Source organism: Myxocyprinus asiaticus, chromosome 7 (genome assembly GCF_019703515.2).
Source record: "Myxocyprinus asiaticus isolate MX2 ecotype Aquarium Trade chromosome 7, UBuf_Myxa_2, whole genome shotgun sequence".
Classification (NCBI taxonomy): Eukaryota; Metazoa; Chordata; class Actinopteri; order Cypriniformes; family Catostomidae; genus Myxocyprinus; species Myxocyprinus asiaticus.
Genome location: NC_059350.1, coordinates 22,413,779 through 22,438,089, shown reverse-complemented (window position 1 = coordinate 22,438,089; position 24,311 = coordinate 22,413,779). Strand labels below are relative to the sequence as shown.

The following is a 24,311-nucleotide window of genomic DNA, read 5'->3' as shown; positions in this document are numbered from 1 at the left end:
TGTTTATTTGTTTGCTAAAGATTTAAAATGATGGGGTTTTGTTGCTGTAGTTACAGCACTGTGCAAAAGTTTTAGGCACTTGTGAAAAATGTTGCATAGTGAGGATGTCTTCAAAAATAATGACATTTTTCACTTTGTCATACAAAGTCCAGTAAACAAAAAAAGCTAAATCAATATTCAGTGTGACCACCTTTGCCTTTAAAACAGCACCAATTCTCCTAGGTACACCTGGACACAGTTTTTCTTGGTTGTTGGCAGATAGGATGTCCCAAGCTTCTTGGAGAATTCACCACAGTTCTTCTATCTATTTAGGCTGTCTCAATTGCTTCTGTCTCTTTATGTAATCTCAGACTGACATGATGTTCAGTGGGGGGGCTTTGTGGGGGCCATGACATCTGTTGCAGGGCTCCCTGTTCTTCTATTCTAATATTTTCTATTTGCAAAAGTAATGTGGGAGTCTAACATTTATATTTTCTATTGACACACTAAAGCTGAAGATATAAATAACCATCTCAAGACAAATGCTTTTGTGAAGCATCTTATGTGCCTAAGACTTTTGCACAGTACTGTGCATGTGCGTTTTGTTTTTGAGAGGTTCTTGATTAAATTATCTAATACTTTATTGTCATTCAGTAGTGATTTTAAAATGTGTTCCTTTACCCTATTATCAATGCCATGACTTTTTCAAATAATAATTTGTAAAACTGCATGTACATAAAAACATTATGTAAACAAAATGCATCATCTGATTGAAGTCTTGAAGTCTGTGCAAAATGCACACTTTTAGCACTCATGCCCCCTCATGGACTTGCTAACTAGCGCCCCATCGGTCTGCACTTGCTTACATCACCAAAGTCTCCATTCAGAGGAAGACCGCAAGGGCGGAGGGTGCCATTTGTGACAGGGCCATATGCTAAATTCAAAATGGCATACTACCATACTACACAAATGCCATTCCACAGCATAGAAACCAAGCAATCAACAATTTGCAATGCAGCAGAACTGTATTGAATTCATTAAGCTGTCAAAAAGATGGATGACACCAGTATACGTCTTTAAAGCATTTTGCCTGCTCTGTGTCATTTTGACACATTAATTTGTTGATCTTAAATAAGTCTTTGTCTGCAGAAAGAATACTTCAGTCTCTCTCTGGTTGGTCCATGTTTTCAAGGCCTGGACATCTTGGAATCATCACACAAATCCCATAAAACCAAAAAAAACCATAATCTTTATTCTTATGTTGTCTTTCTATCGTAGGTATCCTCCATTTTTTGATGATAATCCATTTGGCATCTACCAGAAGATTCTGGCAGGAAAGCTGGATTTTCCGCGGCATCTGGATTTCTATGTAAAGTGAGTTTGATAGAGAAAACACAACCGAATGGCATATGCCATATTTGACCATATCATACTGTACATAAACTAAAACACAAAGTCTAGTGAAGTCATGTCCTCAGCAACAGTTATGTGTGGAAGGGTGTACAAAGTTTGTGAAAGGTTTCCGTTTCCTATTCTTGATGCAGACATTTAAGTTTTAAGGGAGATGCTCTCACAGATACACTTGCATTTACGCATACACTTACACATGCCCTCTAATGAACTCGTCTAAGCATGTCAGCTAAGCACACTAATGGCTGTAGGACTGGAGGCATCCCCAAGATTACAGGCAGAAGTGTGTCTGCTTACTCAAAACTATTACTTTAGGTGCTTTTGAACTAAAGGGATTAAGGATTCAACAAATGACCTGCTGTCCCCTTTTGATGTTCTAAAATGTAATCCTTTAATGTACCGCTGTAAAACTCTTAATGATACAGAGCCGTGTTCTCTCCTGTTGTAACATCTAGGAAGTCATCACAGCTGTACAAACACACACTATAATGATAAAGAATGTCTGAAACGATAAAAAGGAGAACATATTTTTCAAGGGAAATATACTTATTTCAAATATCATTAAGGAAACTGCTTCCTGCATGTTGGTTACACCACTCTGGCTTTGATTTGGTGACCTTTTTTTTTCCCCAGTATTAATATATATATATATATATATATATATATATATATATATATATATATATATATATATATATATATATAACACTACTTAACTGATTTATTTGTTTTTTGAAATAATAAAGGATTATGCCAAACTTATTTTTCAGAAATTTCAGCCTTTTAATGAGACTTGTTCTTTTTACAATCTTTGAACAGTTACGTTACCAATTATGTTTTTACTTTAAGCCCTTCAAAAATGATCAAAATTAATTATAATTCAGAAATGTAAACTATATTCATTACAGAGGTGTATTCCATCACTATTATTTGCATTTTGAATGTATTTTTGAATAACTTAAAGCTGAAGTGTGTAATTTCTACGCCACAGAACGAAACTGCAAAAACAAACATTGTTCCCTATCTGTCACTCACTCGACGTTGTGTCAATGTAGTGACACTAGGGTTCGAACTTGGGAGCCCCAATCACCTCTGATATTTGAGAAAAGGCCAATGAAAATTGGCAAGTGGAATTTGCATGCCACTCCCCCGGACATACGGGTATAAAAGGAGCCGGCTTGCATTCACTCGTTCAGATTTGTTCTTCGGAGCCGATCAGTGTCACTCAGGCCAGAGCTCCCTCTACGAGGCAGCTGTATGCCTTGAAGTGGCGTCTGTTCACAAATTGATGTTCTTCTCGAAGTGAAGACCCACAGAAAGCTAAATTCCACTGCCTTTCCTTTCACCTCTACAAGTGCTAGGCTGTTGGATATATGGCGCATTTTACAGCGGGTTATCCCTTCTCACACAGATAAGTGCAGAGAACGCCCCTGGGCAATTCGGCAGCCACACTACAAGAGTTTACTTGAGTTTAAAAGAGTAAGCACTGGCTGAAAGTGTCTTTTTAAAGATGTCTTTCCGTTTATGTGCAGTTCCTATCTTTCTGCTTCTGACGGCCACGATCGCTGTCTCACGTGTATGGGTCATAGTCACGCTGAGACAGCGTTAGTGGATGGCTCATGTTCTCACTGCGAGAACATGACCATGGCAAAGATGCGGTTACGGCTTTCTTTCTTTAATTGAGGGAAAGCCACTCCAGCCGCTTCCTGCCCTGGTCCTTCTGCTTACACGCACAAGGCCACGGCAGCTAGCGCTGGGGGCGATTTGGGGGCTTCAATGGGAGCATTTCTGCTGGGTGAATCCCCACGAACCTCCCATTCCCCAGCACGCTCGTTTCCACCGGTTGAGTTCATGGATGGGTCAGGTGGCTCGCCCCAGGGTGAGTTTAATGTCTCATTCGGGACTTAAGAAGATGACGAGGTATCGATCACAGCATTGGAGAAGGAGTATTTACAGTCTAATGCCGAGGACTCGGCCGGGCTCCCACCATCTGGTGCGATCGCCCAGTCAGAGGCCGACGCGGAGCTGACGGCCATGCTTGCCCAGGCTGCCGCGAGCATCGGGCTGGAGTGGAACCCTCCACCCTGCCCTGAGTGTTCACGGCTGGATGATTGGTTCCTGGGCTCAGGGCGCCGCACACAGCCACACTCTGCCCTAGTTCCTTTCTTCCCATAGGTGCATGAGGAGCTCACAAAATTGTGGCAGGCACCTTTTACTGCCTGGTCCCATTTTACTGCCGCGAGGCCCCATCCGCAGGTATGTCAAGCACGATTGTCCCCTTGGTGCCGGTCTAGAGATTCTAGAGAAGGACGCGATAGAGTCTGTCCCTCCGAGATGAAGAAGGGTTTGTACAGCCCCTACTTCATCATACCGATAGGTTGCGGCCAATCTTAGACCTGCGAGCTTTGAATCGGGCCCTGCACAAGCTCCCATTCAGAACACTGATGCAGAAACGCATTCTGTCATGCGTCCGGCATCAAGATTGGTTCGCAGCAGTAGACCTGATGGACGTGTACTTTCATGTCTCGATTTTGCCTCGTCACAGACCGTTTCTTCGGTTTGCCTTCGAGGGTCGGGCATACCAGTAAAAGGTCCTCCCCTTCTGTCTGTCCCTGTCACCTCACATCTTTACGAAGATCGCAGAGGCAGCCCTTGCCCTGCTAAGGGAAGTGGGCATCCGCATCCTCAATTATCTTGATGACTGGCTGATTCTAGCTCACTCTTGAGATTTATTGTGTGCACACAGGGACCTGGTACTCAGATACCTCAGCCAATTGGGGCTTCAGGTCAACTGGGAAAAGAGCATGCTCTCCCCGGTGCAGAGCATCTCTTTTCTCAGGAGTTGGACTCAGTCACTATGTTAGCGCGCCTCACGAGCGAGCACGCTCAGTCGGTGCTGAATTGCCTGAAGTCATTCAGGGGAAGAACAGCGGTCCCATTGAAACAATTTCAAAGGCTCCTGGGGCAAATGGTATCTTCAGCGGCGGTTACGCTGCTCGGGTTGATGCATATGAGACCGCTTCAGACTCGAGTCCCAAGATGGTCATGGCGCTGCAGGACCTCGACTGCATTGGCATATCAACTGCCTCAAGTTGCTGGCGGTATTGCTGGCTCTGCGGAGGTTTCGGCCGTTGATCCAGGGCAAGCACATGTTAGTCCGGACGGACAACATAGCAACAGTAGCATACATAAATCACCAAGGCGGTTTACGCTCACGTCGCATGTCGCAACTTGCCGCCATCTCCTCCTTTGGAGTCAGCAGCGACTGAAGTCGTTGCGGGCCACTCGCATCCCAGGCGAACTCAATCGTGCAGCGGATGCGCTGTTGCGACAGGTGATGCTCAGAGGAGAGTGGAGACTCCACCCCGAGGTGGTCCAGCTGATTTGGAGTTGATTTGGCAAAGCACAGGTAGACCTGTTTGCTTCCCAGGAATCCTCCCACTGCCCACTATGGTACTCCCTGACTGAGGCCCCATTCATCATGGACGCATTGGTACACAGCTGGCCCCAGGGCCTGCGCAAATATACGTTTCCCCCAGTGAGCCTGCTTGCACAGACTCTGTGCAACGTCAGGGAGGACGAAGAACAAGTCATATTGGTGGCCCCATATTGGCCCACCCAGACTTGGTTCTCAGAGCTCATGCTCCTCATGACAGCCCCTCCCTGGCAAATTCCCTTGAGGAAGGACCTCTTTTCTCAGGGACGGGGCATGATTTGGCACCCACAGCCAGACCTCTGGAACCTCCATGTCTGGCCCCTGGACGGGATGTGGTAGACCTATGTGGGCTACCATCGGTGGTGGTAGACACTATCACTCAGGCCAGAGCTCCCTCTATGAGGCAGCTGTATGCCTTGAAGTGGCATCTATTCGCGAATTGGTGTTCTTCCCGAGGTGAGGACCCACAGAGATGCACAGTCAGGTCAGTGCTTTCCTTCCTGCAGGAGAGGTTAGAGGGGCAGCTGTCCCCCTCTACCTTAAAAGTGGATGTGGCCACCATAGCGGCACACCACGATGTGGTAGACGGTAAGTCCTTTGGGAAGCACGACCTAATCATCAGGTTCCTGAGAGGCGCCAGGAGGTTGAATCCTCCTAGGCCGCAACTTATTCCCTCATGGGACCTCTCTGTAGTTTTGCTGGGCCTACAGAGAGCCCCATTTGAGCCCCTGGAGTCAGTTGAGCTAAAAGCCCTCTCATTGAAGACGGCCCTCCTGACTGCGCTCACTTCCATCAAGAGGGTTGGGGACCTACAGGTGTACTCTGTCGGTGATACGTGCCTAGAGTTCGATCCGGCATACTCTCACGTAATCCTGAGAACCCGGCCGGGCTATGTGCCCAAGGTTCCCACTACCCCTTTTAGGTATCAAGTGGTGAACTTGCAAGCATTGCCCCGGGAGGAGGCAGACCCAGCCTTGTCATTGCTGTGTCCGGTACACACTTTGCATGTTTACTTGGACTGCAAAGAGAGCTTTAGATGCTCTGAGCAGCTCTTTGTCTGTTTTGGGGGACAGCAGAAGGGGAAGGCTGTCTCTAAACAGAGGATTGCCCACTGGATCATGGATGCCATTGCTTTGGCATACCAGGCCCCAGGGCGTGCCCCCTGGGAGTACGACCACACTCCACTAGGAGTGTGGCATCCTCCTGGGCTCTGGCGAACGGCGCCTCTCTAACAGACATCTGTAGAGCAGCAGGCTTGGCGACACCCAGTACCTTTGCGAGATTTTACAATCTCCGGGTTGAGACAGTTTCGTCCCGTGTGTTAGCGGGTACAAACAGGTAAATATGTGGGCAGCTGGCTGGGTGTACCACTTGCACTCAGCACCTTTCCCCTCTCTGAGGGGATAACGTATGCTTTTTTGTCCACGTGAGTTCCCGGGACCGGCGAACCTTGGATGTCTTTCCTCCCCCAGCACCCTGCGGCAGGTGAATTTGGCAGAGGAATTCGATGCCAGGCCCAGTACTCGTGAAGTATGCCCTGTCAGGTCAGCCCCTGTACTTGGGATAGGTGCTCCATATGTAGTGGTTCCCTGTCGGTAATCCCATATGAGGTGTTTTCCACGGTATGGTTTCCCTGACGGTAAACCTGTGTCTTCCCTTGGGCAGAGCTCTGCTCTGCCACCAGTTGCTGCACTTGTAGAGCTTCTCCCTTCCAGGTAGGACCTACTGTGGGACTCCTTTCCATGTGTGGTACTTCCGGGTTGGTAAGTCCATGTGATGTGTTCTCCACATGTTAACCTCCCTTCAGGCAGGATGTGGTCTCCGTGGTGTCCTTTTCTCCATGGGGAAAGAACACCTTCCCCGGCGCAAATAAATCTTGGTCCCAGCTAAGTGAATTTTCATTTTTTTTTAAAAAGAGAGAAAAGGTAAAAACAGCTGATGCGACCTATTCCCATTGTAAGTACTATGTGACTTATGTGGGGCATTGGGAAGGTTACAATGGGGCTGTGTGCACTTGTTACCTGGCACGCGGTAGCCTGCCTGCATCTGCACCGCCGATCCACATAACTCAGTTCAGCTGGTTGTTGCGTTTTGTATAGGGACCCCTAGTGTCACTACATCGACACAACTTCGAGTGAGTGACAGATAGGGAATGTCTCGGTTACTGTTGTAACCTTTGTTCCCTGATGGAGGGAACAAGATGTTGTGTCCCTCCTGCCACAACACTGAACTACCCGCTGAAATGGCCGGGACTCTGTCTCCTCAGCACAAACCTGAATGAGTGAATGCAAGCCGGCTCCTTTTATACCCATATGTTTGAGGGAGTGGCATGCAAATTCCACTCGCCAATTTTCATTGGCCTTTTCTCAAATATCAGAGGTGATTGGGGCTCCCAAGTTCGACCCCTAGTGTCACTACATCGACACAACGTCTCGTTCCCTCCATCAGGGAACAGAGGTTACAACAGTAACCGAGATGTTTTGAAATAGTTTTCCGAATACACCCTCTGTCCGTCGTTCATCAAACAAGCAGATAGATTAAAAACAAATTTTTATAGAATCACAGAGACAGTGTTTACAGTTTTCGAGAAAATTAACCGGTAACACTTTACAATTAGGTTCAATATGTTAACATTAGTAAATGCATTAGGTAACATGAACAAACAATTAACAATATATTTGTTACAATCATTAATCTTTGTTAATGTTAGTAAATGTAATGTCTGAAAGGAGGTCACAAGAGCTGGATCTAAGTGCAGCAAGAATTTAATGATAAAAAATAAATCAAAATACAAAACAGGGTAAAACTGGGAACTAAGAAGTAAGGTCAAAACGTAAACAAACCAGAACTAAACCGGAACATGAACTAGAGAATCACATACATAAACATAACAACTCACAAGGACTGAACAGAAATCAGGGCATTATATACACAAGGGATAATGAGTTAATGAAACACGGGTGAGGACAATCGAGGACAGTTATGAGGGCAGGGAATTATGGGAAGTGTAATCCAGGAGGAACAGATGACGGGAGAAACACAAAGCAAACAACACTGAATTGTGACATAACACCCCCCCTCCCCCCTTAATGGGTGGCTCCAGATGCCCAAGGATGGCAGGTAAGGGAGGCAGGGCCAAGATGGAGCTGGGGACCAGAGCAGATCAAGCAGGTGGCCAAGGGACCCAGGAGACCAGAGCAGATCAGGCAGACGACCAGGGGACCAAGGAAACCAGAGCAGATCTGGCAGACGGCCATGAGACCAAGGAGATCAGAGCAGATCAGGCGGACGGCCAGGAGACCCAGAAGACCAGAGCAGATCAGGCGGACGCCCAGGAGACCCAGAAGACCAGAGCAGATCAGGCGGACGGCCAGGAGACCCAGAAGACCAGAGCAGATCAGGCAGACGGCCAGGAGACCCAGAAGACCAGAGCAGATCAGGCGGATGGCCAGGAGACCCAGAAGACCAGAGCAGATCAGGCAGATGGCCATGAGACCAAGGAAACCAGAGCAGATCAGGCGGGCGGCCAGGAGACCCAGGAGACCAGAGCAGACCAGGCAGGCGGCCAGGGGACCAAGGAAGCCTCAGGGTAGGGACAGGATCAGGAGGCCTAGTTGGCGGCCACAGGGCTGAAACAGGGTTAGGTGGCCAGGGAGGCAACCACAGACTAGAGACTGGAACCATGGGAGACTCTGAGGGTGCATGGTTGGCGGAGCCGTGGGAGGCTTGAGGAGCAGAGCCATGGCAGGCGGAGCCGTGGGAGGCTCTAGGGTCGGAGTCATGGCAGGCGGAGCCGTGGGAGGCTCTAGGGTCAGAGCCATGGGAGGTGGAGCAGTGGGAGGCTTGAAAGGCATAGCCGTGGCAGGCGGAGCCGTGGGAGGCTCAAGGGGCGAAGCCATGGAAGGCGGAATTGTAGCAGGCTTGGGAATATGACCTCTGTGGTCATGAAGACTGGCAGAGACTCGTGAATGATCTCTGTGGTCGTAGGCATGGTCATAGTCCGGGGAACGACCTTTGTGGTTGTGAACATGGGCAGAGAATCAGGGATGACCTCTGTGGTTGTGAGCATGGGCAGAGATTCGGGAACAACCTCTGTGGTTGTGGACATGAGCAGAGGCTCAAGAACGACTTCTGTGGTCATAGGCATGGGCATAGTCTTGGGAACAACTTCTGTGGTCGTAGGCATGGGCATAGTCTCGGGAACGACCTCTCTGGGCCTGGGCAGAGACTTTGAAACGATCTCTGTGGTTGTGAGCATGGGCAGAGACTCGGGAAGGAGCTCTGTGGTCCTGAACATGAGCAGAGACTTGGAAACAACCTCTGTGGTCGTGAAAACCGGCAGAGACTTGGAAACAACCTCTGTGGTCGTGAACACTGGCAGAGACTTGGAAATGATCTCTGTGGTCGTGGGCATGGGCAGAGACTCGGGAACAACCTCTGTTGTCAAGGACATGAGCAGAGACTTGGAAACGACCTTCGTGGTCATGAACACTGGCAGAGACTTGGAAACGATCTCTGTGGTCGTGGGCATGGGCAGAGACTCAGGAACAATCTCTGTGGTCGTGGACATGAGCAGAGACTTGGAAACTATCTCCGTGGTCGTGGACATGGGCAGAGACTCGGGAACAACCTCTGTTGTCAAGGACATGAGCAGAGACTTGGAAACGACCTCCGTAGTCATGAACACTGGCAGAGACTTGGAAACGATCTCTGTGGTTGTGGGCATGGGCAGAGACTTTGAAATGACCCGTGGTCGTGGGCATGGGCAGAGACTCGGGAATTACCTCTGTGGTCGTGAACACTGGCAGAGACTCGGGAACGATCTCTGTGGTTGTGGACATGAGCAGAGACTCGGAAACAACCTCTGTGGTCGTGAACACTGGCAGAGACTCGGGAACTACCTCTGTGGTCGTGAACACTGGCAGAGACTTGGAAACAATCTCTGTGGTCGTGGGCATGGGCAAAGACTCGGGAATGACCTCTGTGGTCGTGAACACTGGCAGAGACTTGGAAACGGAAGCCTTTCCTCTCCTCCTCCTACTCCGGACGGTCGAAGTAGGCAACGCAGGCACTGGGACGGACGAGGCTGGCAACGCTGGCTCTGGGACGGATGAGACTGGCAACACTGGCTCTGGGATGGACGAGACTGGCAGGTCGTTGGCCGTGACAGGCGTGGGCATTGGCTCGTTGGCCATGGCAGGCATGGGCGTTGGCTCGTTGGCCGTGTGCATGGGCTCGTTGGCCGTGGTGGGCGTGGGCTCGTTGGCCGTGGCGGGTGTTGACAATTTGTGAGGAAGGGTTTTTGTGGTCCTATACACCGATATCAGTGGCGGATCATTCAACTTGGAGACTGGGGCCGTGGGAGGCTTTGAGCAAGGAGTCTCGGAAGACTTGGCTGTGACCTGGCATGGAGCAGACTCAGACTTGGCTGTGACTTGGCGTGGAGCTGACTGTGGCGTGGCTGTGACAGGGCATGGAGCAGTTGGAGGCGTGGCTGTGACATGGCTTGGAGTGGATTCTGATGTGGCTGGGATATGGCATGGAGCGGATTCAGGCTTGGAAGACTCGGAAACCGGGATCGGGATTGAGAGAGGAGGATCCTCTGAAGCGAGTGTTTCTAAGATTAGCTTCATGTATTCCTCTCACGTGTAATCTCCGACAAATCCCTCCACTGGTGAGCTCTGAGTCTGATCTGGTATATGGATTTTAGGGTGGAATCATCAAATCCTGTGTGACTGGCAACGGTGGTGAAAATGTGGGAGTATTCTCTTATGGATAAGTCCGTGTGGCCCAGTTGAATGAAGTATGCTGCTAGATCCACTTGTGTGGTGAGTTGTTCTGTAATATCTGAAAGGAGGTCACGAGAGCTGGATCTAAGTGCAGCAAGAATTTTATGATAAAAGAATGAATCAAAATACAAAACAGGGTAAAACTGGGAACTAGGAAGTAAGGTCAAAATGTAAACAAACAAGAACTAAACCGGAACATGAAATAGAGAATCACATACATAAACATAACAGCTCACAAGGACTGAACAGAAATCAGGGCATTATATACACAAGGGATAATGAGTTAATTAAACACAGGTGAGGACAATTGAGGACAGCTGGCAGTGATGAGGGCAGGGAATTATGGGAAGTGTAGTCCAGGAGGAACAGATGATGGGAGAAACACAAAGCAAACAACAGTGAATCTTGACAGTTAATAAAAATACAATTGTTCATTGTTAGTTCATGCTAGTTCATAGTGCATTAACTAATGTTAACTAATACAATCTTTTATTTTAAATATGTATTAATAAATGTTAGCGTATATTAATACAAATGGAACCTTATTGTAAAGTGTTACATACTTCAGCTTTAAAGGGATAGTTCACCAAAAAATGAAAATTCTATCATCATTTACTCACTTTTATGCCACATGACTTTCTGTCTGTTTTTTGTTTTTGTTTTTTTTAAAGTTAATAACATTTTAATTATCCATTTATTTTTTACACAAACCTATCAATTTGCTTTAGAAGACATTAATTGATTGTCTGGAGTCATGTGGATTACTTTTATGCTGCCTAAATATGCCTTTTGGACCATCAAATAGCCAGTAGTTTAATGGCACCTGTTTACTTGCATTGTATGAACAAATAGAGCTTAAATGTGCTTATAAAAATCTTCACTTCGTTTATGTTGAAGATGGAAAGTCATACACATCTGTGATTGCTTAAAGATAAGTAAATCATGAGAGGATTTTCATTTTTGGGTGAACTAAACCTTTAAGCATAATGGTTGTAAGACTGTGCATGAAAATGCTTTAAACAAATTATCTTTTTAAGCATTTGAAATGGCTACTGTTTATACAAGATGTTAAACTTTGTATATTAAGTGGTCTGTAAAAGGTTATGTTTAATTAATTGCACTAATTTAGTATCTAAATCAGGTGCCATTTTAGTATATAACTTTGGGATAGTGATTCTCATGTTCTCAGACTCCTTCTCTTTGTTTATTTAGGGACCTAATTAAGAAGTTTCTGGTGATTGACCGGGCAAGAAGGCTTGGGAACATGAAGGTAAACATGGTGTTAGCAGAAGCTACACAACATGGCCATAAGAAGGGGTTCTAATTAACAGGTTTAGGTATTTCAGCTACTTTACATTATGAACAGGTGCATATCAAAATCAAGCATACAGCCATACAATCCTCTTGGACAAAATTTTCAGTACAATGGGCAATAGGTTTCCTGCTTCAGCATGACAATGTTCTTGTGCACAAAGTGAGTTCCATAAAAAAAACTGTTGACTTAACTAGTCTGCACAAAGACCAGACTTGAACCCCATTTAATACCTTTGGAATTAGATGCTTGTGTGTCTAAATGGAAGAAATTCTACAAGCACATATGGATGCCAGAGTTTGTACGATCATGGAAATCCTGAAAAAAACATGGAATTTAGAAATTGTGTTTTCCAGGCCTTGAGTTGTCATGGAAAAACTTTGAGCCCTGTCATAAGGTATACAAACTTTCTTTTTTCCATTGCGAAGTGCATAATTTGTGCAAACAATTTAATTCATACCGTGTTAATTCCATCTTTATAAGGAAACCGGGAGTTTGTGATTTTTGCGTATGTGTGGTTTCAGTTGGTCTTACATTTTTAATAAATGTAGAATACGTTTTTGTGGGAACTTACTGATTAGTCATTATTTTAGTGTGAAATCTGCATTCAAATGTTTTCATGCAAAAATCATGATTCATCAATAATTTCCCACTAAAATGTATTCTAAATTATGAAAAAAAGACCAACTGATAAATACGTGCGTCACATTTGGTAAATGAGACCCATTGTGTTGACGATATGTTGATGATATGTTGATGTCTTTGTCCAGTTGGGTGCTTTATAGTTATCTTGTATCCAACTTTAGGTTTAGAATCCGTAAATCATCCAACAGGATGAACACAGTTTCCAGACCAGTTTTGCATCTTTATAAACCCAAACGTTTGTGCACATGGCAGATAATAAAACCCTGGATGAGTACTATGAGATCTTTCTCCCAAAGGCCACAGATGGCCACATATGTTTCTAGTTATGATGATAAGGAGGATGCCTGTCTTAAGTGAGAGGATGAGATGAGGCCCTGGAGAGACTTAGAGAGTGATTTTGACATGGGCAACTCTCCCACTATACTACTCTTCCAACCCCATTAGACGAGGTGTATGTGGGGTGAAGAACTGCAGATAGAGTTCTTGTGCAGAATGTTTCTGCATCTCCAGCGTAACTTATTCAACCATTGCAGTTTAATGGCAGTTACTTTTCTAAATTGTCCTTTCAAAGGATATATTTCAATAACTAGTGCCAGATGAGGTGGCAGCAGTGTACCAGGGCTCTGTCATGCATAATGTGATGCATAGTGTGACGGTGATGTCATGGGAAGTTTGTGAATGGTTGTGTCTGGGCGTTATTTTCCCATTCGTTACAGTTAATATTTGTATTATTATTCTCAGCACTTGAGGAATGAGCTCTGCTTAGAAACAAACAGTGTGGTTCAAAAGTCTAAGTCCACATTGAAAATTGGGGATTTTAAATCCCATTTAAACCTAGGAATAAGCAAACTTTTAGGATTTTGGGAGGAAAAAATACATAAAATGAAGAAGAGCAATTGAAGATTCCACACCATTTCCTAGTCACTAATCAAATTTAAACAAATTTGTGACATTGACCTTGTTAAAAACCTTTGTACAAAAGTTTGAATTTCCTTGCTTCCATTTAAGCACACGAGATGCTCTTTGGAACATTCTCATATAGTGCTGGGATAACATGGATCATCAGGTTGTGCACAAACGAGTGCATGCTGTCATTAAAGCAAAAGGGGATCATACCACTAACTAAGGCATTCTGAAATTCATGTTTATTTTGTAAAATATTTTTTCCACTTACATTTTTATGCTAATGCAATCATATATAATAAATAAATAATAAGAGCATTTTCTATTTTTATTATTATTATTATTATTATTATTTATTATTCATTTTATCAAATTTATGATTTCTTCTCATTTTCTTTTAGTTCAGATTCTTTCATTCCAATATAACAGAGTCAGAGAAAAATATGGCAAGCCATTTTCAGACGATGTCACTTTTGGGTGGAGTTCTCAAGCTGAATGTTGTTAATTTAGCACTTTTCTCTTTTTCATTCTCTTCGCTCTCTATATTCCTATATGCTCTGTTCTCCTCTGACTTTTAGGAGCAGGCAGCCCAGTAACAGCTGTGTTTGCACTGTTTCCTAGGCAAGCCAGGCCCTGTTGGCAGCACTCATTCACAAGTGTAGATATCTGTTATTTCACTTAAGTGAATATGTATTTCTCATAGTCCCAAAGTGTAATGCGCAGCCCAAACTCAGAGGTTTGTAGAGGACTTCAGTAGGTCAGCAGTGCTGCCCTACTTTTCTTTTTACTCTCTAAGAAACAAGAAGACAGAAAATAAAGTGTCTGAAACAGCTGTTTAGTATAAATTGTAATTTAAGCCTTTTTTTTTTCTTTGCTTAAATGAAGTAATGGTCTTCTGAGGTAATGTACGTGAACTAGCAAGTCACAAGAGGACTTATTGATCGGAGTGCCTAAAACCCCCTTACCTGTAGGGATGGGAATTGTAAGGAATTTAATTATTCTGATTCAGATTCCACTTAATGATTCTGATTCTTTATCAGTTCTATTAACAGTTCTTACTTTTGAGGAAGAAATATTTGAAAATAAGAAATCCCATTTTTATTGCATTTACTGCACTCAGCAGTCTTTTGCCAAAAAATTTGATAATATCAGATTTCAACAGCTATGAAAAATTTTAGACTTTTTTACAGACATACAACCCCAATCCCAAAAAAGTTGGGACAGTATGAAAAATGCTTATAAAAAAAAAGAAAAAGTGATTTGTAAATTATATTCACCCTTTGCTATATTGAAAGCACTACAACTGCACATTATATGTTTTACCTTGTGAATTTCATTGTTTATTTTTTAAATGTACAGTAATTTCAAATCAGATGATTGCAACACGCTCCAAAAAGATGGGACAGTCGAGTGTTTACCACTGTGAAACATAAACATTTCTTCTAAAAACACTTACTAAGCATTTGGGCAATGAAGACACAAGTTTATTAAGTTTAGAAATTGAATTGAACCCCATTCACAATTGTATGGGATCTTCATTGCCGGATGGTGTGCTTAATAATGCGCCACACATTCTCGTTTGGAGACAGGTCAGGACTACAGGCAGGCCAGTCTAGCACCCGCACTCTCTGCCCACACAGCCATGCACTTGTAATCCGGGCATTATGTGGTTTGAAGTTGTCCTGCTGGAAAATGCAAGGACATCCCTGGAAAAGATGGTGCTGGATGGCAGTATATGTTGCTCCAAAATATGTACATATCTGTCTGCATTAAAGGTGCCCTCACAGATGTGTGAGTTACCCATGCCATGGGCACTGACACACCCCTGGCCCATACAGACACTGGCTTTTGGACCTGACACTGATAACCACTTGGATGGTCCTTTTTCTCTTTGGCCCGTAGAACACAACGTCTGTGTTTTTAAAAATCTATTTGAAATGTGGTCTCATCGGACCAAAAAACACGGTTCCACTGTTCTATTTTCCATCTAAGATGAGACCGAGCCCAGAGAAGTCAGCAGTGCTTAATTTAGCTGCAAAATAAAGAGTATTTTGGTAAGGCTTGCTTCTGTTTCACAAATTTGTTCAATTTTATTAACTGATTAGTGCAGTGACCCCTTCTGGAAATGTCACTAGGTGGCGACAAATGAGCGTCTTATGTGCTATGAGTGAGTCAGTGAATCATTTTGAGTCATTCATGACCGAAATCTACCAAGAGACTTTATAGTGTTTAAGCATTAAAAGAACAAAGCAGATCTATAGTCTTCCTTCAGTCTGAGCATTATTTTTCATCCAAAAAGACAACAATAATAGTCTAATAATAGTGAGTTTCAATAACGTCCTTACCTTCTCCTTTATTAAAACTTGCATGGCTACAAATCTACTGATTTCAGTATAAGAATTATAAACACAAAGCAGATCTACAATATCATTTTCCTACAGTAGCCTATTTAAACTGCTGAGCATGGCTATTATCAGAAAAGACCACAATAATAGACAAATAATAATAATTTTGAGTTTCAATAATGTTCTTTCATCATTGTAAAGCGCATTTCACATGAGTTGAGTCGAGGTGTCAATGCTCCGTTCAACGCCAGCGTCAAACGCCACATTGCCCTCCACATGACAAGAGTTGCAGGAAGCGTCACAGAGGGGCGATTTTACGATTTTGCCACATAAAAAAACAGGAGGTGTGCACACAATAAACATTGAAAACATGTATTTGGAAGAGAGAAAAAAGCTTGCAGTTGCTTTGATAGCAGAAAGTAATAAAAGGACTCGTTTATGTTTAGGTCTAAGTGTTTTCTTGGTGAATTTAAATTAGTTCAATAACTGGGGTCTCTGATATTCGTAAACGATAAGGTAATATTTAATTAAAAGAAATTATGAGACATTCAAAGTCTTCACAAATTTGGACAGTTTTTAAATATTTCTTGTTGCTTAGTACTCTCAAAGACATTATTGGTGAAGCAAAAACGTGTGTGTGAAAAGCACTTTGGTGTAAAGTGGCGTCACTTCATAGACTTCAATGTATTCTGCAGCGCATGTGAAAGACCCTTAACGCGTATAAATATCACTTGTAAGTGTCACTTTTGCACATTAATCATTGCTCTTCACAATCACAAAAGTGACCGATTATGGTTTCAAAATGGCGAATTTCTCCGAAAGGTGAGGAGTTTGGATCCCTGAAATTATTATTATTTTTTTTTTTTTCATACATTTATTTATTTTGTGGAATTTTATAATTTTCCACAGCACACCTGGCAATCTTTCTCGGCACACTAGTGTGCCGCGGCACAGTGGTTGGTAAACACTGCTGTAGAGGGTGAAATGCCCAAAATCCTTCAAATTTGTCTTTGGGGAACATTGTTCTCAAAGTGCTGGATTATTTGCTGAAACATCTGTTGGCAAATTGACAAGTCTTGAACGATCCTTACTCTTGAAGGACTAGGCTATTTTTTCACCTGTTTAAAATCTCCTGTTTCACATCGTCTTATTTCAACTCATCAAATTGTTATTAGTCTTAAATTGCCCCTGTCTCTGTTGCAGTCATCTGATTTGAAATTACTGTACATTTGGAAAAAAAAAAAAACAAGGTAAAACATATAATGTGTAGTTGTAGTGCTTTCAATATAGCAAAGGGTGAATATAATTTACAAATCACTCCTTTTTGTTTTTATTAGCATTTTTCATACTGTCCCAACTTTTTCGGAATTGGGGTTGTAAATTCAATCAAATAATTGGCCCTACTCTAACACAGTTTAATAAAAATTCTAAACAAAACATGTGTTAACATATTTAATTAAATTCATATATTCATAATTTATTTTTTATTTTTATAAAGCTCCACAGATTACCCAAAAAAATGTGTAGGTCTATCTTTAACTAAACATTGTCAAAGTCACGACGGCACTGCCTTATTCACTAAAGGCCAAAGTATACTACTTTGTCCATGTTGATGTTTGCTCCACACACAGTATGCTTTACGCAGATTTCATCAGCAGCACAGTCTGAGTGGACTGTCCACGTGTGGACCATATTTTCTCGACATGTGGACAGTCCTTGTCTGTGCACGTCGTCGGCACATGCACCAGCCATTGACTGTACTAAAAGAGTATCACAGAGCAGTCGAAGTGTGCATGCGTTGAACGCATTCATATTTTCGCTCGCAGTCAAAAGACTATGCATGGCGCAATCCGTTCCGGAACATAGTAAACAAATTATACACGGGCCTTAAAAAGAACAGGCTCATAACAGTAATTCCTTCGGGAACCGCATTGGTCGTGCTATAGATTCAAAAGAATCGGCTTGTTAGAGTCATTCATTTGGGAATCAGACAACACTGGTCGGAGTGTGTGTTTCGTGCAGTAGATACAGTAGATACAGGGCAGCGCTGTTGCTGAATTGCGCAGAAGGAAGCACTGCTAGAGTATTTTAGTATGGTGTTCCGCCCGCATTGGAGGGAAAATTAATGTTTAAGAACAGTCAACGGAATTTTTACTGAATTTTCTTTTATGGAACCATTTCCGAATAAGAACAGATTCTTGGTACCCAAACCTACTTACCTGTGGTTAAATGACTGTTACTCAGTTGAGTTGCTTATTTTTTTAATAAAATAATGGCAACATCAATATGATAAAATACACTAATGTTCAATAAACAGGTAAAGTGGGGCCTGGGTAGCTCAGCGAGTATTGACGCTGACTACCACCCCTGGAGTCCCGAGTTCGAATCCAGGGTGTGCTGAGTGACTCCAGCCAGGTCTCCTAAGTAACCAAATTAGCCCAGTTGCTAGGGAGGGTAGAGTCACATGGGGTAACCTCCTCGTGGTCGCAATGAGTGGTTCTCGCTCTCAGTGGGGCGCATGGTAAGTTGTGCGTGGATCGCGGAGAGTAGCATGAGCCTCCACATGCTGTGAGTCTTCGCGGTGTTATGCACAGCGAGCCACGTGATAAGATGCGTGGATTGACTGTCTCAGAAGCGGAGACTTGTCCTCCGCCACCCGGATTGAGGTGAGTAACCGTGCCACCACGAGGACCTAGTAAGTAGTAGTGGGAATTGGGCATGCCAAATTGGGGAGAAAAGGGAATAAATAATTTTTTTTATTTAAAATAAACAGGTAAAGTTATAATAATCTTATTAAACAGTTCTTCTGCCAAGTAATGTAGTTCATTATTCTAACTGTAGGAGTTTGTGGTTGACAAACAATGTAGCAACTTTGGCTTGTTGTATAGAATGTGTACTCAAAAATGAGCATTTATTGTCATTTTACAACTACTTGGAATGTGGCTGATCCAGTAAGAATTTGGAGTTGGAATTATTCATTTTAAATAGTATACTTTATTGATAAGCATTATTCATTAAAGCACAATTTCTTGGAGCACAATTTTAAGTTTTAAAATCAAGATGTATGTTTTAAAATTTGATGTGGTGATTGTGTCCCCACTAAATTTCTGTTAAGATGGTTGCAGTAAGCCATCACATTCTTTCGTATTATTTTCTTCCAGAATGGAGCAGATGATGTGAAAAAGCACAGATGGTTTAAGTCTATAGACTGGGAGTTTGTGCCCTGTAGAAGACTCAAGGTAAGTACAATCATAATGTTGTGTAGAATCATGGAATATGCCCTGTAATTAAAATTATATTTATACCAATTGTCATTATCATAAAATTTCATATCATAAAAACTCAACCAGGCATCAATGGCTAAAGCCTCATTAAAAAGTGATCTCTTTAAATATTTTACATACTTTTCTGTTATATAACCAGAACATTCAACAAGGTCTATTGCACATATTTTATTGTTTCCCAGAGATATATATACTGGCTGGATAGTAGGAAGCATAAACATGGTACCTAAAAAGATATTTGGACACTTAAGCCACTCTTAAAAATATGTAGTCTTTGCATTGTATAACAAAATACGAAACCAAGTGGCATTTATTTTAAAGATGGATAACACAAGCACAATAATGCAATGAAATTCATACATTTATAAGTTTTCTTTTGTCATCAAAGATCTCTGAACCATCTTTACTAACTCACAATTTCTCCTGTGACAGCCACCTATTCTTCCAAAGGTATCTCACGAAGGTGACACATCAAACTTTGATACCTATCCTGAGGATGAGTGGAAGAAGGACATGCCAGTACCATCTAAGGATCTGGAAATTTTCAAGAACTTCTGAAAGGATTTTCTTAATGAGTAAAAATACAAGGCTGGAAAAAAATGAAAAAGAGCTGAAGTTTTAAGTTAAAGGTCATGGTTTCATCAATATAGGCATGTGTTGCCTGCTTCAGTGTCTGCTAAATAATGAATAACTTCATTTTTTCTATTTATATTATGCAAATATAATGTTTTTAAATATCAAGTTTAAATCAGCAATAACAAGGTTCTGTTCGAGGTTCCTTGTGGTGGGTCAAGACAATGTCTTTGCTTACCTGAAGTGTATGGTCATGTTTTTGTGATGATTTTATAGCTTGAAAAGCTTACTGAATCAGTGCTTTTAGCCTGACTATTTTTGTTTCTTCTAGAAAATATTATTTATCTGAACTTGTTTTGTTGATCCCCAATCTTTTTACCACATAAAACTCTTACAGTATGTCTCTTTATATATCAAAACTTAAGAATCCAAAGAGCTTTCGAACAGATTCCTGCCAGGATCTTGGACTCAGAATGCTAGGTAAAGTAGAGGTAGCGCCTACCTAATCAAGATTTACCTCACAAAACGTATTGATTACTTCAATGAATCAGCATTAATGTTTGGTTTTGGTTCAAAAACGTTGTCTGTTGTTCTGTAAGATGCATCTCGTTAAGTATGCATTTTCTAGTTGGTTAAAATGCTTAAACACTTCAGATTTATTAAACCGGTGCTTGTCTACGGTTGCCTTGCATTGATAATGGGATAATTCAGCACACAGTTTACATTATTTAGTATGATGTAATGGAATTTAAAGGGATAGTTCACCATAAATGAAAATTATCTCATCATTTACTCACCCTCTTGCCATTCCAGATATGTATGCCTTTCTTTCTTCTGCAGAACACAAACAAAGATTTTGAAAATAATATTTCTGCTCTGTAGGTCCATACAATGCAAGGGAAAGAGTACCAAACCTTTGAAGCTTCAAAAACACATAAAGGCAGCATAAAAATAATCCACAAGACTCCAGTGGTTAAATCCATATCTTCAGAAGCGATATGATAGGTGTGGGTGAGAAACAGATCAATATTTAAGTCCTTTTTTACTATCAATCTCCACTTTCACATTCTTCTTCATTTGTGTATGGTGATTCACATTCTTCATGCATATCGCCAACTATGGGCAGGGAGGAGAATTTATAGTAAAAAAGGACATAAATATTGATCTGTTTCTCACTCACACCTATCATATCGCTTCTGAAGACATGGATTAAACAAATGGAGTCTTATAGATTAGTTTTATGCTGCCTTTATGTGCTTTTTGATGCTTCAAAATTCACCATTCACATGCGTTGTGAGGATCTACATAGCTGAGATGTTTTCTAAAAAATCTTAGTTTTTGTTCAGCAGTAGACAGAAAGTCATACACATCTGGGATGGCATGAGGGTGAGTAAATGATGAGAGAATTTTCATTTTTGGGTGAACTATTCCTTTAAAACATGTGAAATTTTTTTGGCATATTCAAAGCTTTGTGTAAAGGGATGAGAACTGAATATTGCGTGAAATGCTTTAAAATTGTTGCACCCGTGTTTTCGTTGTGTATGTTTAAACCAATTCTTCCTCTTTCCTAACCGCTCTCATTTTCCTGACTGTGTTTGTCTGAATCAGTGATATAACATTGTAATTTGTCTACTGAAATTCATTTCTTTGGGGTAATTTCTTTAAAATATGGCTTTGTTAGAACACTGTTGATTTTAAATTGCAGATGCAATTTAATACTAAGGAAACCATCTTGCAGATTTCATATGGACTAGTATGATCCTTTAAAGCTGATGCATTGTCTGTCTTTTATCATCTACAGTCAGTGGTACATGTAAAGATTTTTTTTGTGGGAGTTTTTTTCTGATGTTTGTGTCGTATCCTGTATGAATAATTTTGCTGTATTCTCAATTTTTAGATTTTTTTTTTTTTTTTTTTTTTTACTGTTTTGAGAAAATATATTTTATATAATTTGCAACAGCAAAAACGGAAATGAAGTTCTATGAACTTACAAATCGACACAAACCTAGCATAGGATTTTTATACTGATTTTTAATTTTACTTTTTAGTTTATTAGTAGGCACCTTTCCTTTCTGAACATTGATAGTATTTAAGATTGTACAAGTGCAGTCTTCCCTGTAACCATGAAAATAAATGGAACTTTCCATGTGGGCAAAACTTGTTATAACTTCTCTGACCAAACTTGTTGAGAACCTTTGGACTTCTCTCAGTCTAATGGCACTAGGCCATACACTCCAAGTAGACTGATTCACACTAGCCTCTGGGGCCTTTTAATCTACAGGACAGGCTTACTGGAAATTATTAAACCATTTACTGTAAGATTCAAAGAGTTTAATGTGTTCTCATTTTCCTATATACCCACGATTAAGTATTCGAGTTATTCTATTTTGCCAAATTTTCATATGCTTGTATTCCTCTGCAATGGGCCCTTTACAGTTTATTTTTATAAAGTATTAATGTAATCTCAGCAGTTTACAGAATAAATTGGTGTCACTCCATCCCTGCAAAAGTGGATGAATGATCTCATGTATTAATGTGCCATGAGACTATTCCATTTTAAAAAGGTTATTTCACTCACTAGCCCCTGTGATCAGACTTCACCCCTACAAGTGTTCAGACATAACTTTCTTTCTTCACTTTGCTACTTGAAAAATTGACTAGTTTAAACATTTTAATGACATTTAGTCCTGTCAGACACACTGCTGGGACAGACTCATTTTACTTAATAGTTCCCTTACGGTGTTCTGAATGCCTGCAATAGCCGTCTGTCCCCAACCTGAAATAGTTTAATGTATGGCATGAATGTGTGCGCACACATCCGCACATTCCCAGTTCTGTATAATAGATTTCCACATGTGACAGGAAAGCAGAAAAATACCTTTCTCTTAAAATGAAAACAACAATAACCACTAGACTAGACTGTAATCTGGTGTATATTCATCATTCATGTGGACATTCATATGTGTATGTTTGTGTTGCTAAATATCGAACAGAATTTCAATACAAACTGTTGAAATATATTTTCTGGAGCAGCAAAGTGGAAATGTTAAGGCTGTTGTTTAATCTTAGGACTGTTAATGCAGCACTCACCTGCTGACACTGTTTGGCTCAGACAGTGGCATTTAATTATTTCCTCTATTTTCCCTTTTTCCATAGTGGTGGAACTGTGGGTAAAAAAGACTTTTAAGAGTTTAGCTAATAGAAAAATATATTTCATAGTCAGTGCTGCTGTATTGGAACTTGACATGGACTTTCAGATGGTGATAATGGACAGTACACTACAGTTGAAAATGTATGTACTATTTAATGAAGTGTTTTTTTTTTTTTTTTCTGCTTGAGTTGAAATATCGAATACATTTGCATTTCTGAAGTCCAATTTCAGTTTAAAAAATGGCCAAAAATATCTAACTTTGAAACTCAATAAGACAATAAGAAGAAAGCAAACTGGATCTAGTACATCAAAGTCTCTAGTTTGAAAAACAGATGGTATACAGATCCTTTCAGGTTCTTTGATAAATAGAAAGCAGGATGACGTAAATATGCCATAGCATTTATTGGAAACAGAAATAGTAATTTATATCATTAAAACGGTCTTATCTACTGCACTGTTGATCAATTTAAGGCAACCTTAGTGAATAAAAATATTGATTTTTTAAAAGAAAAAGAAAAAAAATTTGCCATTACGATGTCATGTCAACAAACCCTTAAATGACTGTAAAATTATGATTTAAATGAGTTTACAGCTCAAATAATACACAAGTTTTAACAGAAGAATTAAAGTGTTTTTATAAAATTATAAGCATCACATTTCTTTAAAGCCTCCAAAACTGGAAAAAACTCCAAAACTCCTAAAGCCACTCACTTCCATTGTAAGTGTCTCACTGTAACTTTGATTTTTGCTTTTTTTAAAGAAAAGAACGGACAAGTCGAAATAATTTTTTGTGATAATCAACATTATTTCAAAAATGCTGTTGATTGAGCAGGTAAACTTTTATTGAACCCAGAATAATGCTGTGCTAAGTGTGGTGGAATCTACCTCCTAACAGAGAGAAAAGCCTACCAGTATTAACTTATTCACCCAAACGGCACGCACTCAACCCCTCACCTCCTAAAATGAACAGGTCAAAAAACACCCCAAGTACCTCCATTTAGAAACAAAACTGTTGGCATACACCTTGTAATGACAGGTAACTGCAGTGATTGGTGCACTTTAACGGCTATAGGTTCTGATTTCATCAAAGAGTCCTGTCATCAGACCAACACCACACCCACAATAAGATACTATAACAGAGGAAACCCCACCTGGCCTAACCTAACCATTATATATCACAAGCTTTCCTGTCCATAATGCTGAACTCATCATGATATAAAAGGAAGAAACAAATTCTATATTATAGCTGGCTGTGTGAGCTGCTTGACTCATAAGAACCAGAATATTTATACATACATTTTGATGCTGCTTTGCTTACAATAACAGAGTTCATTCACAGAATTACACATATATGAGAGAACTTGTCATCAGGACACCATTAAAGAAAGCCACAGTGGGCTACACAAAGCAGTCTCTTTTAAAGGACACCAGTTGTCATCAGCTGGCCAAGCAGCCAGCAAGATTATCCCTCACAGCCACGTTTT

General features: G+C 41.4%; 1 protein-coding gene across 2 annotated transcripts in view; it reads left to right on the top strand.

The window, feature by feature from the left end:
* LOC127444316 (cAMP-dependent protein kinase catalytic subunit PRKX-like) overlaps positions 1-21,833 on the top strand; it is an 83,123-nt gene extending 61,290 nt beyond the window's left edge. Inside the window, exons 5-8 of one of the 2 annotated variants that reach the window (XM_051703605.1) lie at positions 1,258-1,353; positions 11,827-11,884; positions 18,981-19,058; positions 19,536-21,833. In XM_051703605.1, the coding sequence (XP_051559565.1) occupies positions 1,258-1,353; positions 11,827-11,884; positions 18,981-19,058; positions 19,536-19,661 (358 nt within the window). In that variant the 3' untranslated portion in view covers positions 19,662-21,833. The remainder of the gene's footprint in view (positions 1-1,257; positions 1,354-11,826; positions 11,885-18,980; positions 19,059-19,535) is intronic. The other variant, XR_007897796.1, reaches the window with a different exon arrangement.
* The last annotated feature ends 2,478 nt before the right edge of the window (positions 21,834-24,311 follow it).